General features: G+C 49.4%; 1 protein-coding gene across 3 annotated transcripts in view; it reads left to right on the top strand.

Moving 5' to 3' along the window:
* Window positions 1-4,449: 4,449 nt before the first annotated feature.
* The window catches only part of ARFGAP3 (ARF GTPase activating protein 3), a 54,773-nt gene continuing 44,135 nt past the window's right edge, over window positions 4,450-15,087 (top strand). For all 3 annotated transcript variants that reach the window (XM_082666972.1, XM_082666971.1, XM_082666970.1), the window contains exons 1-2: window positions 4,450-4,593; window positions 11,325-11,443. In XM_082666972.1, the coding sequence (XP_082523098.1) occupies window positions 4,525-4,593; window positions 11,325-11,443 (188 nt within the window). In that variant the 5' untranslated portion in view covers window positions 4,450-4,524. The remainder of the gene's footprint in view (window positions 4,594-11,324; window positions 11,444-15,087) is intronic.

Below are 15,087 nucleotides of genomic sequence, written 5' to 3'. Positions count from 1 at the left end.
GCCACAACTAGAGAAAGCCTGCGTGCAGCAATGAAGACCCAACCCAGCCAAAAATAAATAAATTGATTAAAAAAAATCAATCAAGGTGAATTCCCTGGCAGTCCAGGAGCTAGGACTCCGCGCTTCCACACAGGGGGCACGGGTTCGATCCCTGGTCAGGGAACTAAGATCCCGCAAGCCACACAGCACAGCCAAATAAACGGGGGCGGAGAGGGCATTTGTGAATTTCCAGAAGTGTGAAACCAAGCAGGACTCCACAGGGCCCTCCTGGGTACAAAAGCCCCTCTGTGTCCCCTGTCTCTTGTTTGTGAAAAACGGCTTTAGTCTCCCAGAACTTCCCTGAGTTCCAAAGACCAGACTCAAGCAGCTACTAATCAAGGAAGTGAGGAAATGTAGAAACAAAGGAAAAGCAGTCAAGAAACTAGTTCATCGATAGAGCAGAGTCCTGGTTCATCCTCATAACAACTGTCAGAACAATCTGATGCATCTTTGAGTTGTTCTGCAGAAACAAAGACCCCATGCAGGTGGAGGTTGTTGACTACATGCTGACCCCAAGCACATTGACCCCAGACTGGTTGGAACCAGAAGATTCCTGAAATATCACCCTGTTAACTCACCACCAACCAATCAGAAGAAAGCCCATGAGCTGAAACCCTCACCCCAATGTTGCCTTTAAAACCCATTCCCTGAAAACCATCGAGGAGTTTGGGTCTTGGAGCATGAGCTGCCCATTCTCCTTGCTTGGTGCCTGCAATAAACAATGTGCTTTCCTTCACCACAACCCAGTGTCAGTAAACTGGCTTTGTTGTGCAGCGGGCAAGCAGACCCAAGTTCAGTTTGGTAACAAGTGCACTGCCTGAGCATATACGGATTGGTGGAAATCAGGTAAGACTGGGAATTCCGTGGTGGCCCAGTGGGTAAGACTCCGCGCTCCCAATGCAGATCCCTGGTCGGGGAACTAGATCCCGCATGTATGCCACAACTAAGAAGCCCGCATGCTGCAACTAAAAGATCCTGCAGGCCGCAACTAAAGATCCCACGTGCTGCAACTAAGACCCGGCACAGCCAAAATAAATAAATTAATTAATTTTTTTAAAAAAGCAGATAAGGTTGCTCATGATTCCATGAGCTCATTTTCAAAAGTATCTGACCTGTACAGAAATGGCATGTCTGAGATAGTGTTCACTTCGTAAGTTGCCTGCCATTCCAATTCTACAAGGATCAAGCCAATAGCCACTGCAGTCACCCACTGACAGTGTACCTGAGGGGAATTCAGGATGGTGAAAAACAGGAGTCATTCTGTCCTTTGGATACTGGCCCTGAGATAGTTAAGATACACAACTAAGGAAAAATTTCAGTAACCCCAGGTTCTTGTTATCTTCCCATACAGAGAAAAGCACTAAAATCATTAACTTGAGATATCTGTTTTTGTGATTCCCAGTAATCTTTTGACGTTCAACTACATGTTTTTTTCCAGCCCCCCTCCCCAGTTCATATATATCCTGGTTCCTCCCTCACCTCTTTGGAACAGTACATCAAGGCTATCTGAAAGGCTGTCTCCTGGGTTAGAGTCCTCAGGAAGACACTGAATACATTCAACTCACAGCTCTTACATTGTGTGTGTGTGTTGTTGTTTTTTTAAGTCAGCAATTTGTTTTCTTCTCAGCACTAACTAAAGTCCACTAGGGCAAGGATGAGATCTGTGCTTATTCTAACTTTGTGATTCATCATATGACTATGTAAACATGTCTGGTTTTTCCTAGAGTGGCACTTGGCTTTCAGCAAGCTCCTGTCCGACTGGATGGACTAAATAAACTAAATGTTGTCTCACTTGGCCAGAGCCACACCAGGATATCCCCATAAGACTCAGATGGCAAGGACAGTACCCAGAGGGCGACGTGGGCCTGCCTGTTGGCTGGGCCCTTCTTTCGAAGCTCTTCTGTGTTCTATTATGCTCAGATCTGAAGCAATGAATTTCTGCCTACCCTCCTTTGAGAGCAAGAGGATTTCCTATCCTCTTCAGGATTTGGTATGACTAGATTTTGCTTCTACTCCTGGCAGCAATGGATCTTTGCTTGTAGCCTGAGGGAGAGTGAGTTTGCTGCTTTTGCTTTCTAAGAGAGAAGGGAAGCAGGTGGGGTTTTGTGCCCATCCCCCAAAAGTTGGGTGCCTGCCCTACCAAGGGGTTTCTCTCTGATGTCAGAGATCTCTGTCTCCATCTTTCTCATGAAGAAAGATTTCTGATGGAGGTTTACGGAAAAGCGCTTGTGAATGAATGTAAACTCTTCTTGTTTCTGAGGCTTCTAGCTATTCCAAATTGACATGCTAGCCCATGCTTGGCCTCTAAGAATTCATTAAAATTTTAACTGATTTCCTCTTGCCCACTTGTATGGCAGCCACCTCTTTCCCCTGTGCTTTGCCAAAGGTGAAAGAGCTCTTTGTTCCAAGTGTGTTTGGAGAGGCTAGGCTCTCTTTGGAATTCAGTTTACTTGGTTGCTTTGCTCTCAGCTCTCTGATGGGCTCAAGAGAAGTTATGATTTTAAAGGTTATCCAGCCTTTTCTCATTATTATGTTAGGAGTGACGTTCTTTGCAGCTTTCTACATTCTAAGCCCATTCCACGCATCCTTACTGAATGCATACTATGTACCAGGCTTTGTTCTAGGTGCTGGGGATAGAGAGATATAGAGAGATATATAGAGATATATATATATATCTCTATAGAGAGATAGATGCAATACATCTGATCTCAAAAAATTTATATTCAGCGGAGGGGAGTATTACACATTATGGCCTTAGGTGATAACAAGTTCTATGAAGAACGCTTAAGCAGATGATAGAAAAGAGAAAGGTGGGTGTACAAATGGTATTTTTTGGGGGGGGGGTGTCCCCTTATGCCCCAACTAGTGTAGATACTGTCTACACTTCATTGCACTTTTTTTCTTCTTCTCAGGGATCTCTATACTGGAGACTGGAGTAGACAATATCCTGAATCTGATATATAACTTGGTAAGAAGATTTCAACTCCAAATAGTAAATGGGACCATCATTCCCATTCCCATCAGAAAGCACAGGACTCATAAACATGCCAGGTATTCTGTGTAGGGTCAAACCCGTACCTAGGGACACAAAGTACAGGGGTATGTGTGTGTATATATATTTATTTATTTATTTATTTATTTATATTTTTTTCTTTCAGTACGCGGGCCTCTCACTGCTGTGGCCTCTCCCGTTGCGGAGCACAGGCTCCGGACGCGCAGGCTCAGCGGCCATGGCTCACGGGCCCAGCCGCTCCGCGGCATGTGGGATCTCCCCGGACCGGGGCATGAACCTGTGTCCCCTGCATCGGCAGGTGGGCTCTCAACCACTGCGCCACCAGGGAAGCCCGGTATGTATATACTTTGACTCAGTACAAGGCAGAACTTTCAGTCACAGCTGAAACTTACTGTAAAAGTAACTTTTTACAGTTAGGTAAATACATTTCCCTTCCTTGGAATAGTTCCAACCCTGCAAGCTTCCAACTTCCCTGAGGGCATCTAACCAGACAGGTTGAAAGACCACTGCCAAAGCCTTTCCCAGGGCTTCACTGGGAAGCTGCTCTCCTGTACTGCTCAGCACTGATTCCCCATCTCTCACCCCGCTGCACAGAGGAGCAAACCCAGCTTTAGAGACGTGATCTGACCAAGGTCACAGAGCTGGGAAGGAGCTGGCTGGAGTGAGCTTGGAGCCAAGGTGTTGCATTTGACTCCAAAACCTGTTATCCTTCTCCTGACCCGCGGAACCTCACTAGGTGGCTCCACACCCACTAAGGCAAAACAGGCACCGTTCTCCAAGCGTTTAAACCCTCCAGCTAGAAGGGTAGGAAAGGGCCAGCTTCTTTTCTTGTCTATATTCATCAGATTTGACTGAACGCCTTTTGCCTCAGGAGAACTGCTGACTCTCTCACTGACATAACCCAAACTGATCCTTTTCGCCATAGGACGCCTCCCACCAGGGCTCAGGCGACTAGCGAAAATCCGGCTCCTGGACTGAGTCCTCGGGTGTGGGGAGCCGGCGGGGAGGCCCTTGCCCCGCAAGTTTCCTCCTTTGCCACTTGGAGTGACAGGTTCTGCCGCTCTCACGGGGAGGAGGTGAGAGGACCTTGGCCGAGGAAGCAGTCCGTCAGCCGAAGCGGCGGTGGCTCGACCAGCCGTGCGCGCCCGGACCGAGCTTCGCGCCCGGACCGAGCTTCGCCACTTACTGCCGGGAGTGGAGGCCCGACGGAGACCTGGAGGAAGCGCGCGAGCCTCCTGCGTAGGAACCGGGGCGGGGCCTGAGTGGGAGGAGCCAGTGGCACTGTTAAGCGAGGGCCACTGGGGAGAGTGGCGCGTGCGCTCCGGCAGTGGGCGGGGACATCGAGAGGCCCGGTCTGATCGTCACGGGCAGCCCCGCCCTTCGGCCATCGTCTACCTCCCGGAGGCGGCAACCGCTCCTACTCTGCCCTTCCCGGTTGGCGGGGCCAGCTGCGCCTCGTTTCTTTGGTGACCATGGGGGACCCCAGCAAGCAGGACATCCTGACCATCTTCAAGCGCCTCCGGTCGGTGCCCACCAACAAGGTAACGGCCGCCGGGCGTGTTCAGGCTTGCCTGGCATCCCTGCCGGACCCTGCGGGAGGCCCCTGCGGCGCCAGTGGCCGCGGCCGCGGGAGGAGGGGCCGGCCCGGCCTGTGACACGTCGCACTGTGCGGCCGCAGCGGCTGGGCCTCGCCTGGGTCCGGACTGTGCGCCGCCCCGCAGCTTCAGCAAGGGAGGGGCGGGGTAGGGGGCGCACCCCAGGGTCCGAGGCAGGGCGGGCACCTGGGAGTCCTGAGGGCGGGAGGCGAGAGCATCTGGGGGTCCCGGGGGCGGACCCTTGTGGGCTCCTAACACCGGGCCGGGGAACTTACGGGGGTCGGAGGCGGCTTTTGGTGGGGGCGGAGTGGACACGAGTTCCTGAGAGAGCGGGGGGCGAGCTCGGGGGCCCGAGGGAGGGCTAGGGGGCGTACCCGCGGCTCCTGCGACTGGGGGCGGAGACCACAGGCCACCTATGACCCAGCCGGGAAGCATGCGCCGGGCCAGAAACTCCAGCTGGTAGCGCTGGGCGCTCGGGGAAACAAGGCTCGCCACCTCCCTGCCTCCGAGCTCACCTCTGAAGCTCCTCAGGGAAGCTGTGTCCTCTGGTGGCAGCCTCAGTTTCCCTGTCTGATAAAGCTGCTAAGTGATCACTGCTAAGTGGCTTCGCGCTCTTGTCTCTTGCTAAGAAAGCCCACCACAGACCCCTTTCCCTTCCTTCCCTTTTGTCTCTCTCTTTGGAGATGGGGGTTTTCCTTTTTTTTTTCATCTCCAGAGACTGTCCCTTCCCCCCACCCATGACTCTTAACAACTTTTCGCTACTGGCTGGAGATGTGGTGACACATCGGGCTAAAGTGACACCCTCTGCTGAGGATCACAGGTCAGAGTGGAACCTGGACAGTGCAAAGGGCCGTCGTGTCAGCATGGACTCTGTGTGCCATGACATGATGGCATAGAAAGAAAGTCCCAGAGTTTTACAAAACTTAGATGTCTTTGTTTTAGGTCTAGGTGGAGGGGAGCCCATGTTTTTACAGCCTAAGAGAAGTGAGCAAGGAAACAGTTTATAGGAGTTGATATCTGATGAACGTAGGAAAGTCAGGAGGGGAAAGAGGTTCCAGGAATTCTCCAGTGCCGATTTCTTTGCTATTTTCTTGACTTTCGAATTTAGGTTAATCTGTTTATAAAGAGGGGTTGATGTAAACTAGACCAGATTAGGATCTGCAGTTAGCAGTGTAGAAACTATACATTTTTTGGTCTGCTTTATCTCAGAAACCCAACATATATTCTCTTTGACTGAATTCATCAAAAGAGGTCCCTTTTAAATTAGAAGTCAGTGTCTTTATACCAAGAACACTTTTGAGGGACATGTGTGGGCTTGCTTGTAAATTGTTATCCAGACCCTGGGACTTCCTGTCACCTTGGGCAGGTTATTTGACTACTTTGTACCTTATTTTCCTCATCTGAAAATGAGGCATGAGCTAGACCTAATTCAGAGAGTTATTGTGAGGATTAAATGAGAAAATCCAAGAAAAGCACCTAGAGCAGTACCTGTATATACTGGCCCTCAATACATGTCAGCAATTTTTTGTTGTTATTATTATTTTAATTATGAACAACACACTTGTAGAAAATTTTATATTCTGTAGTAGGATTCATAAAAGCATTGAGCAAAAATATTTTCTGGTAGTGTTACACAGTCTTGTGCTACATTTCTTTTTTTTTTTTCTTTTTTTGCTGTACGCGGGCCTCTCACTGTTGTGGCCTCTCCCGTTGCGGAGCACAGGCTCCGGACGCGCAGGCTCAGCGGCCATGGCTCACGGGCCCAGCCGCTCTGCGGCATGTGGGATCTTCCCGGACCGGGGCACAAACCCGTGTCTCCTGCATCAGCAGGTGGACTCTCAACCGCTGCGCCACCAGGGAAGCCCTGTGCTACATTTCTTGATTAAGACTTTTTATTTGATTGTTAATAAGAAACCATTATCTAAGCAAAGATGAAAACTAGTTTTAATGATGTGCAAGAGTTAATAAGCATTTTTAAAATGAGATGGTTAAAAAGAGCTCTAAGACACACAAGACAGGAAAGTACTTAAAGAAAAACACCTCAGTTTGCTTTTAGAATGTGGTGTCCAGTTCTCCCTCTCATGTATGATGGCTCTTTACTCTGGATCAAAGGTTTTAACTCAAAGGGCCAGTTTTCTAGTTTGTGAAATCCTCCCTTGTCTCTGCTCTTCCCTTAGTGTTATATTGATTGTTCGAGTTATTCAGCAAATATTCATTCAGCAAATACCAGTTAAGCACCTGCAGCATGCCGGGCACTGCAGAGCACTGAGGATGTACTGATGGAAAAAGAGACAGGCTCCTGCCTTCAGGAAGCATATGGTCTGTCTAGTGCCTGGAGGACAGATAAAGGGCTGCCTGGCGGGGTAAGAGGCAGTGTAGTGAAGTGGTGACGAGTACACTCCGGGGCAGACTGCCCGGGGTCCAGTCTCTGTGATGCCATGTCTTAGCTATGACACTTAACTTCATGTGTCCTTAGTTTTCTCTAACACGGGGATGAAAACTGGCGCTATATACTCTGCAGGGAACTTGAAATGTGCAAAGTGAACATGCAGGGCCCTTGTTTCAAAAGTACTAAGAATTTCAAGATGAGACAGCAGAGCATTAACCACCTATGGGCGCTTCTGTGTGCGGTGTCCTGTGTGACTGCGTCGATCACACACAGGCCCGGAAGCTGGCCCAGATGGGCATAAGAACAGTACCTTCTTATAGGGTTGTTATCAAGATTCCGTTGGCCAACAGCAGTGCCTGACATGGAGCAAACACTCAATATTAGCTGTGATTTCTATAGTAATTATTCTGACCATGTAGCAAAACAAATTGTTCGTCCCAAACTACTTTTTATCACCATAAGAACTGATACTCTGCTTAGAAGACCATATCTCCACTTGCCCATCAAAACAAAATGGAGTCCCTGCTCCAGCAGAGAGCCAGACTTGGATTTCGAACTGCCCTCTGACCTCAGATCCCACGGGGCCCAGTCTCAGCTCGTGAGCTCTTCTACCACCTGTATTTGCATTCGGTGCCTGCTTTGTGCCAGGCTCAGTGCTCAGCACTCAGCTCAGGTGAACAAGGCCCCAGCCCTCACAGAGCTGCATTCTGCAATTCCTCATCTGTTTTTTTTTTTTTCAGGAGAAAGAAGGATTATTTATTTATTTTTGGCTGCCTTGGGTCTTCCTTTGCCGCGTGCAGGTTTTCTCTAGTTGTGGCGAGTGGTGCATGGGCTTCCCATTGCGGTGGCTTCTCTTGTTGCAGAGCACGGGCTCTAGGCACGCGGGCTTCAGTAGTTGTGGCACGTGGGCTCAGTAGTTGCGGCTCGCGGGCTCTAGCATGCAGGCTCAGTAGCTGTGGCGCACGGGCTTAGTTGCTCCGCGGCAATGTGGGATCTTCCCGGACCAGGGCTCGAACCCGTGTCTCCTGCATTGTGGAATGGATTCTTAACCACTGCACCACCAGGGGAGTCCAGAAATGGATTTATTTAGAGAGATACATATTCTGTAGGCTGAACATGGTCTGTCTCAAAAGGCGAGAACGGCCTTGGGAGAAACACACTCCAGACAAGAGTGCGGGCCGTCTCGGAAGGCGAGAGGCCTGCAATTCCTCATCTTAGTTGGTGGGTCAGGAGGATTCTGAGGCCACTTGTTAGAAGCCCCGCTGCTGTCTTTTCGTAACCAGCCTTGCGACCACCTTGGGAGTGATTCTCAGACTTGCCTGCTCTGGGCTGTGTGCGCCCAACCTCTGGGTCGTGTCCCTGCACAGGGCCATTTCCTGCACAGGCTTTTGCCCCTTCTGCCCTTTTAGACTCTATTCTTGACATCCCACATGCCACTTGGGCCCTGTCTAGAAAACTTTTTGCATCCTGTCCTTGCTTACTAAGGTTCAACATTATAACTAGTTGTCTTGCCCGCTGGGACTGCTAGACTGGGCTCCACGCGGGCTGACTCTTCCCAGGCCACTTTTGTACGTGCACTCTGTGTGTGTCGGGGGCGTACTGATAGTGACAGCTGTTAGCTAAGTGAGTGAGGGATCACAGTGTCCTCTTGCAGAGGGGCGGCACCTTTGGCAGAGTCAGGCCCACTGTTTGGCATCCCAGGGGTGGGCATTCCTTACTCTCATGGCTGTTACCACAGGGCATCTTCATTTCCGTGTCCTTTACTCCCACTTCAGTGGCCTGTCCGGGCGGGGGTAGGGGGAGATGGGGAGACTCAGCAAGCGTTTGTGGAGTCAGTGCCGCCATCCACTTCTTAATACCTCAGCCTCTGCCACAGTGCCTGGCACGTAGCAGGCAGTCAGTAAACACTGGAGTGAGTGCCTGGTGCCTCTCGTGTCAACTGTCAGCCCTCTAATCCTGCCTGCTTATTGTGAACCTGTCACCATGAGGGGCTTTGGAAAATCCACGCGTGTTTTCACGCTTGTATTGCCCTCAAAAGGCCAGAAGCGAGCTTGCTTTCCTTTTTTTTTTTGGCCACACTGCATGGTATGTGGGATCTTAGTTCCCTGACCAGGGTTTGAACCGCTCCCCCCTGCATTGGAAGCGTGGTGTCTTAACCACTGGACTGCCAGGGAAGTCCCCAGATCTTTCTTGATGGTTTTAGTTGAGACAACCTTCACATAGGTGGCTCTGCCTATAAAGCATACCTAAAAGATGGGGGCTTTTAAAAAACCTCCTATTCGTGGAATTTTTTTTTTTGCAATATGCGGGCCTCTCACTGTTGTGGCCTCTCCCACTGCGGAGCACAGGCTCCGGACACGCAGGCTCAGCGGCCATGGCTCACGGGCCCAGCCGCTCCGCGGCATGTGGGATCCTCCCGGACTGGGGCACAAACCCGCATCCCCTGCGTTGGCAGGAGGACTCTCAACCACTGCGCCACCAGGGAAACATATTCGTGGAATTTTTACCACTCTGTTGTGCTGATGTTAATTAATTACAAATATTAATTCCGTGACAAGCACTGTGTATTTTAAAGTACTTTTGTGTCCTGTTATCAGATGAAGAATGTTTGACTTCAGTGTTGAGGGGGCTGGTGCTAATTTTTGAGCTGGTAATAAGTTTTATACGTTGTTCATTTGACTAACATGTATTTCCTGAATGCTTTGTATGGGTAGATCACTATTTTTCAGGCTCTGTGGGAGATGAAAAAACACACAGAAAACATTTATTGAGCGTTAGCCACGTCCGAGCTCTGTGCAGATGCAGGCGGAAGGCAAGGTGAGGGAAGGGCCCCCAACGCTGCAGGAGCTCCGAGCTGTGCAGGAGGGGGCCCACTCCTTGGACGTGAGCTGTGTGTCTGAGTAATAACAGTGACCTGGACAGAGTGGAAGGGGCAGAGGTCATGAAGGACACGGCATTTCACGCAGGAACAGCTCTCTCTATTAGCATCTATTGTGGAGCTCAGCATCTTAAAACAACAAACACAAGTTGTCTCACACAGGTTCTGAGGGCCAGGAATCTGGGGGTGGCTCAGTTAGCTAAAATATAGTTTTATTTTTTCTGGAAAACAATTCAAAACAAGTCTATTATTTGTGGAATTTTTAACTGTCCTGTTGTCCTGGCTCTAATTACTCATAAGTATTCATTTCCACAACAAGCACGGTGTATTCTAAAGTACGTTTGTGCTCCTGTTATCAGGTGAAGAATGTTGACTTTAGTCAGTGCTGAGGAAGGAAGGCTCAGGGCTTCTCAGGAGGCTGGGGCCCCCACTCCAAGCTCACTCACGTGGTGGTCAGCCGGCCTCCGCTCCTCACTGGCTGTTGGACTAAAGGCCTCAGTTCCTCTCCACGTGGCTCTCCCCACTGGGCGACCCAGTGTCCTCAAGACATGGCACCTGGCGTCCCCCAGAGCCAGTGATCTGGGGGGAGAGCGAGAGAGAGAAAGGAAGCCCCAGGGTCTTTTATGACCTCACCCCGGAAGGGACGCGCCAGCACTTCTGCCATATCATTGGTCACACGGGCCTCCTGGGCAAATCGAGGGTGGGGATTACATGAGGGGGTCAGTACCTGGAGGGCAGGATCCAGGGGAGCATCCAGGGGGCTCTCTTCCTCTGGCTGGGGAGAGGAGAAATGTGCACAGACTCCTGACATTTGGTAGAGCCACTGCCCAGGGGACAGTAAGGCCTTGGGCCTTTCCTGCAGGGGACATCGCTGTCTAGCGTTCATGCATGTGAGTGGCAGGAACCCTGTCGATGCTTCATGCATGAGTCATGTTTGAGGCAATAAACACATCTAAGTTCTCTTCACTACGCATACTATGTACTGTTATAATAGATATACAAAAATATATAACATATAATTAATGCATTATATTAATAGTCTATTGATATATAATTATATAATACAGTAACATTATAATAATAAAAGAAATAGAAATTTGAGGTTTAAAAAAAAATCTAGGTGAGATATTTTTCTAATAACCAGTTTGTTTATCTATTATTCTTTTTTTTTTTTTTTTGCCGTACTGTGCAGCTTGTGGGATCTTAGTTCCCCCACCAGGGATTGAACCTGGGCTCTGGCAGTGAAAATGCTGAGTCCTAACCACTGGACTGCCAGGGAATTCCCTCTAATAATCAGTTTGAATTGTAAAGATTAAGCAGCTTTGAAGCCACATCCTGTACTGTCCTATAGGGTGGCTCATTTGGCTGATAAGAATCGATGAATAACTGAATTTTGAAATTTTCTTTCAGGTGTGTTTTGACTGCGGTGCCAAGAATCCCAGCTGGGCCAGCATCACTTATGGGGTGTTCCTGTGCATCGACTGCTCGGGGTCACACCGGTCGCTTGGTGTCCACCTGAGTTTTATTCGGTAAGGGGAACTTTCCTCACTGGGGGTGGGAGTGATTACCTCGTTACGTGGGTCTCTCTCCCCTTTTCCTTTATGTTTGCTTTGACGTCAAGTAAAATGAGAGGTTGATTATGAGTCATGGAGATTTAAATCTTGTGTAATTGAGTAAACTCGGAAAATGAATTATTTTCTACTTGGTCGCTGTGCTGTAGAGCTTGGTGTGAGAGGAAGCAGTGTTGAAGCCACAGTCAGAACAGAAGCCTTGAGGCAGCATCTCCTTTTCCTTTCTTGTCTCTGATAATTAGCAGCACACAGGAGTCTTGCTCTAACGCCTCCTGGGGGAAGGGGTCTCTGTCGCTCCTCCAGGTGGACAGTCACTGCAGGTGGCGGGAGACCCTCGTCAGATCAGGGCTGCGCCCCCAGCAAAATCCGGCAGCTCAGCCTCCAACGACACTTATAGCAGAGCCCGAGGGAATGATTTTTGCATGAATTTCAGTGGCATTTTCAAATGTTTGCAATGTGAAAGACATGGGCTGCCTGGACCCCTCTGGCTAGTCCCTATCTCTGCTCTGACCTCTTGGTAGTAGCCTTTCTGGGGCCTTTGCGGCCATCAGAGAAAGATGCCCCCTCTGGACACAGTCCCACAGTCCTAGGAGGCTGGAAGTACAGGGGCACCTCTGAGCAGTCGTGGCTCAGGTCTCTGTATGGCTGGCCTCCCCAGGTCAGCTCACCTGTTTCCCTGCCAGTTCTTTTTCCAGGGAAGGAGCCAGCTAGGCAGGCAGGCTGTTTGAAATCATGGCAAGCAGTTTTATTTTATATTATGACTTAAGGAATACTGATACTACAGTGTGATTACCATAAAGAGCATTTGTTCCTATAGGGTAAAATCTATGATAATTTGTAACGAGATATTTTGTATCCTGGCGCAAAAACTATACAGTAATAATAACAACATAACTTTCTTTTTTTTAAAACGTATTTATTTTTGGCTGCATTGGGTCTTTGTTGCGGCGCGCGGGCTTCTCGTTGCAGTGGCTTGTCTTGTTGCGGAGCACGGGCTCTAGGTGCACAGGCTCAGTAGTTGTGACTCGCGGGCTCTAGAGTACAGGCTCAGTAGTTGTGGCGCACGGGTTTAGTTGCTCCGCGGCATGTGGGATCTTCCTGGACCGGGGCTCGAACCCATGTCCCCTGCATTGGCAGGCAGATTCTTAACCACTGTGCCACCAGGGAAGTCACCATAACTTTCTTTTTAATGGATTAACTGAAAAAAACTTTATGTACTTTCTTGAGTTCTTTTTTTCAGAAATCAATTTATCAAAGCAAAATGGACTAAATGTTATAGCCATAGAACTCCATAGGTCATGATTTAGAAAAGGGAATTCTCTTGGGTGTTCTTACTACTTCCAGAATATCTATCAGTTTCCTGTTTTCTTTTCTTTTTTCTTAGATCCTGGACCCAGGATATTTTTAATACACTCTCCTGACCTTGTCTCTTTTTGAAATGTGGAGGGATTTGGTTGCCAGGGCAAGTTTATTCTTCATGTACTTTTTCCCCCAGGTCAGTTGTCCCCAGTTAGCACGTGATGACCCACTCTGTCCAGAGGTCGCGATGCCTAGACTGAGGCGATGTGTAGTGTGTTGTCTTCCTTTCTCTCTCACTGTGCTCTTTCCCTCTTCCTCTCTGCGAGGTCCTGCCCATCAGAACCTGGCCCTCCCTTTTCCTCACCACTACAGCACAACACCAGCTTAAACCGTTCCAGGAAATCAGGTGGTTTTCTGACGTGTTCCCCAGCTGAGGGAAGGGCTGCCTGAGAGCCTGATGAGGCTGGACAGCAGGGCCTGTTTGGGATGTTGCAGGTTTAATCACTACCCTTTTAAAAGTTAGATAAATATAACTGTATGAATCATGATGCTTATAAATGATTCAAGAACAACTGTTTAAAAAAAAAAAAATCACTGTACATATAACCCAAGGGCAACAGTCTAGGATTTGGGCAAGAGAAGGTCAAGGATGATGAGGGTACTAAGGATTTTCTTTTCATGAGGCGGAGGGCTGCTCTTTAAACATTTTTTATTGATTAAAAAATTTACAGGGCTTCCCTGGTGGCGCAGTGGTTGAGAGTCCGCCTGCCGATGCAGGGGACACGGGTTCGTGCCCCAGTCCGGGAGGATCCCACGTGCCGCGGAGCGGCTGGGCCCGTGAGCCATGGCCGCTGAGCCTGCGCGTCCAGAGCCTGTGCTCCGCAACGGGAGAGGCCACAGCAGTGAGAGGCCCGCACACACACACACACACACACACACACACACACACAGAGTCCCGTTTCCCAGGCATGAACATATTAACAGTTTGGCATGGGTGGAATGTTTATTTAAAAGGAGGTTTTGTGGTTTTTTAGTTTTTTTTAATTAATTAATTTATTTTTGGCTGCGTTGGGTCTTTGTTGCTGCACGCGGTCTTTCTCTAGTTGCGGTGAACGGGGACCGCTCTTCATTGCGGTGCATGGGCTTCTTATTGCGGTGGCTTCTCTTGTTGCAGAACATGGGCTCTACGCGCGTGGGCTTCAGTAGTTGTGGCACACGGGCTCAGTAGTTGTGGCACACGGGCTCAGTAGTTGTGGCACAGGGGCTTAGTTGCTCCGCGGCATGTGGGATCTTCCCGGACCGGGGCACGAACCCGTGTCCTCTGCATTGGCAGGTGGACTCTCAACCACTGCTCCACCAGGGAAGCCCGGAGGTTTTGTTTTGTTTTGTTTTTAAGTAGAATTTCAAGTCAACGAGTTTACAAAGGGAAAAAAATTTTTAGACTACGGCTTTTGCCAAGCAAAAAGGAAAAGACAGGTTAGGCATCTGCGGAAATGGCAAGCTGCACTGGGAGCTGACTGCAGCGTGGACCTGATGGCCTGGCCTCTTCCCACCCTCCAGGCCTCGGAGCTCTTCGCCCAGTGCCTGTGACGCTGAGTGTCCCAGTGCTCCTCTCTCTGGCTCTGTTTATTCTCAAGTTCACCATTAAGTATGTCATGGGCTGTGACAAGTGCAGGGGGTCTCACCCTTGTCACTGTTGGTGGGCTGGGGGTACAAATACAACATAAATAAGAAAATAAACTATAAAGAACATTGATAGAAACAGAGCATGGTGTCTACTTCTGGTTGGAAAATTAGGCAAAGTGTAAAGGAGGAGGTCACATTTGCAGTGAACTTCGAAGGTCTGGTGAGATTTTGATAACGGAGACAAGGTAGGGAAAAAGGAGGGCCGCACTCAGACTTTACGAGAAGATATAGAGGTGGGAAAAAGTGAACTGTTTAGTAGCTAGTTTTTATATGCATAGGAAAATGAGGAGAAATAAGATTCAAAGGGGAAGATCTGCGTGGCCTTGGGAGGGCCAGTCTGGGAGCTTAAACTTTATACTCCTGAGGCCCTTGGGGGGGTACACGTGGGAAGGGAAGGCTGACGTGAGCCTGGGTGCAGTAGGCACCCCAGAGATTCACAAGGCAGTGCTAGGTGGGTGGTAGGTGTGAGGATGCTGCAGCTTGGCTGCTGGGGGTCTGAATCCCGTTGCCATCCCTAGCTGTTGGTAAGGTGAGCATGTTCCTTACCTCTCTGTGTCTCAGTTTCCTTCCCTTAAAAGTGGAGATGAGAAGGCTTATACTCATCTTAGGGCTTTGGG

Source organism: Grampus griseus (genome assembly GCF_964374135.1).
Source record: "Grampus griseus genome assembly, chromosome: 11".
NCBI lineage: Eukaryota > Metazoa > Chordata > Mammalia > Artiodactyla > Delphinidae > Grampus > Grampus griseus.
This window is presented reverse-complemented; position numbering and strand designations above follow the sequence as displayed.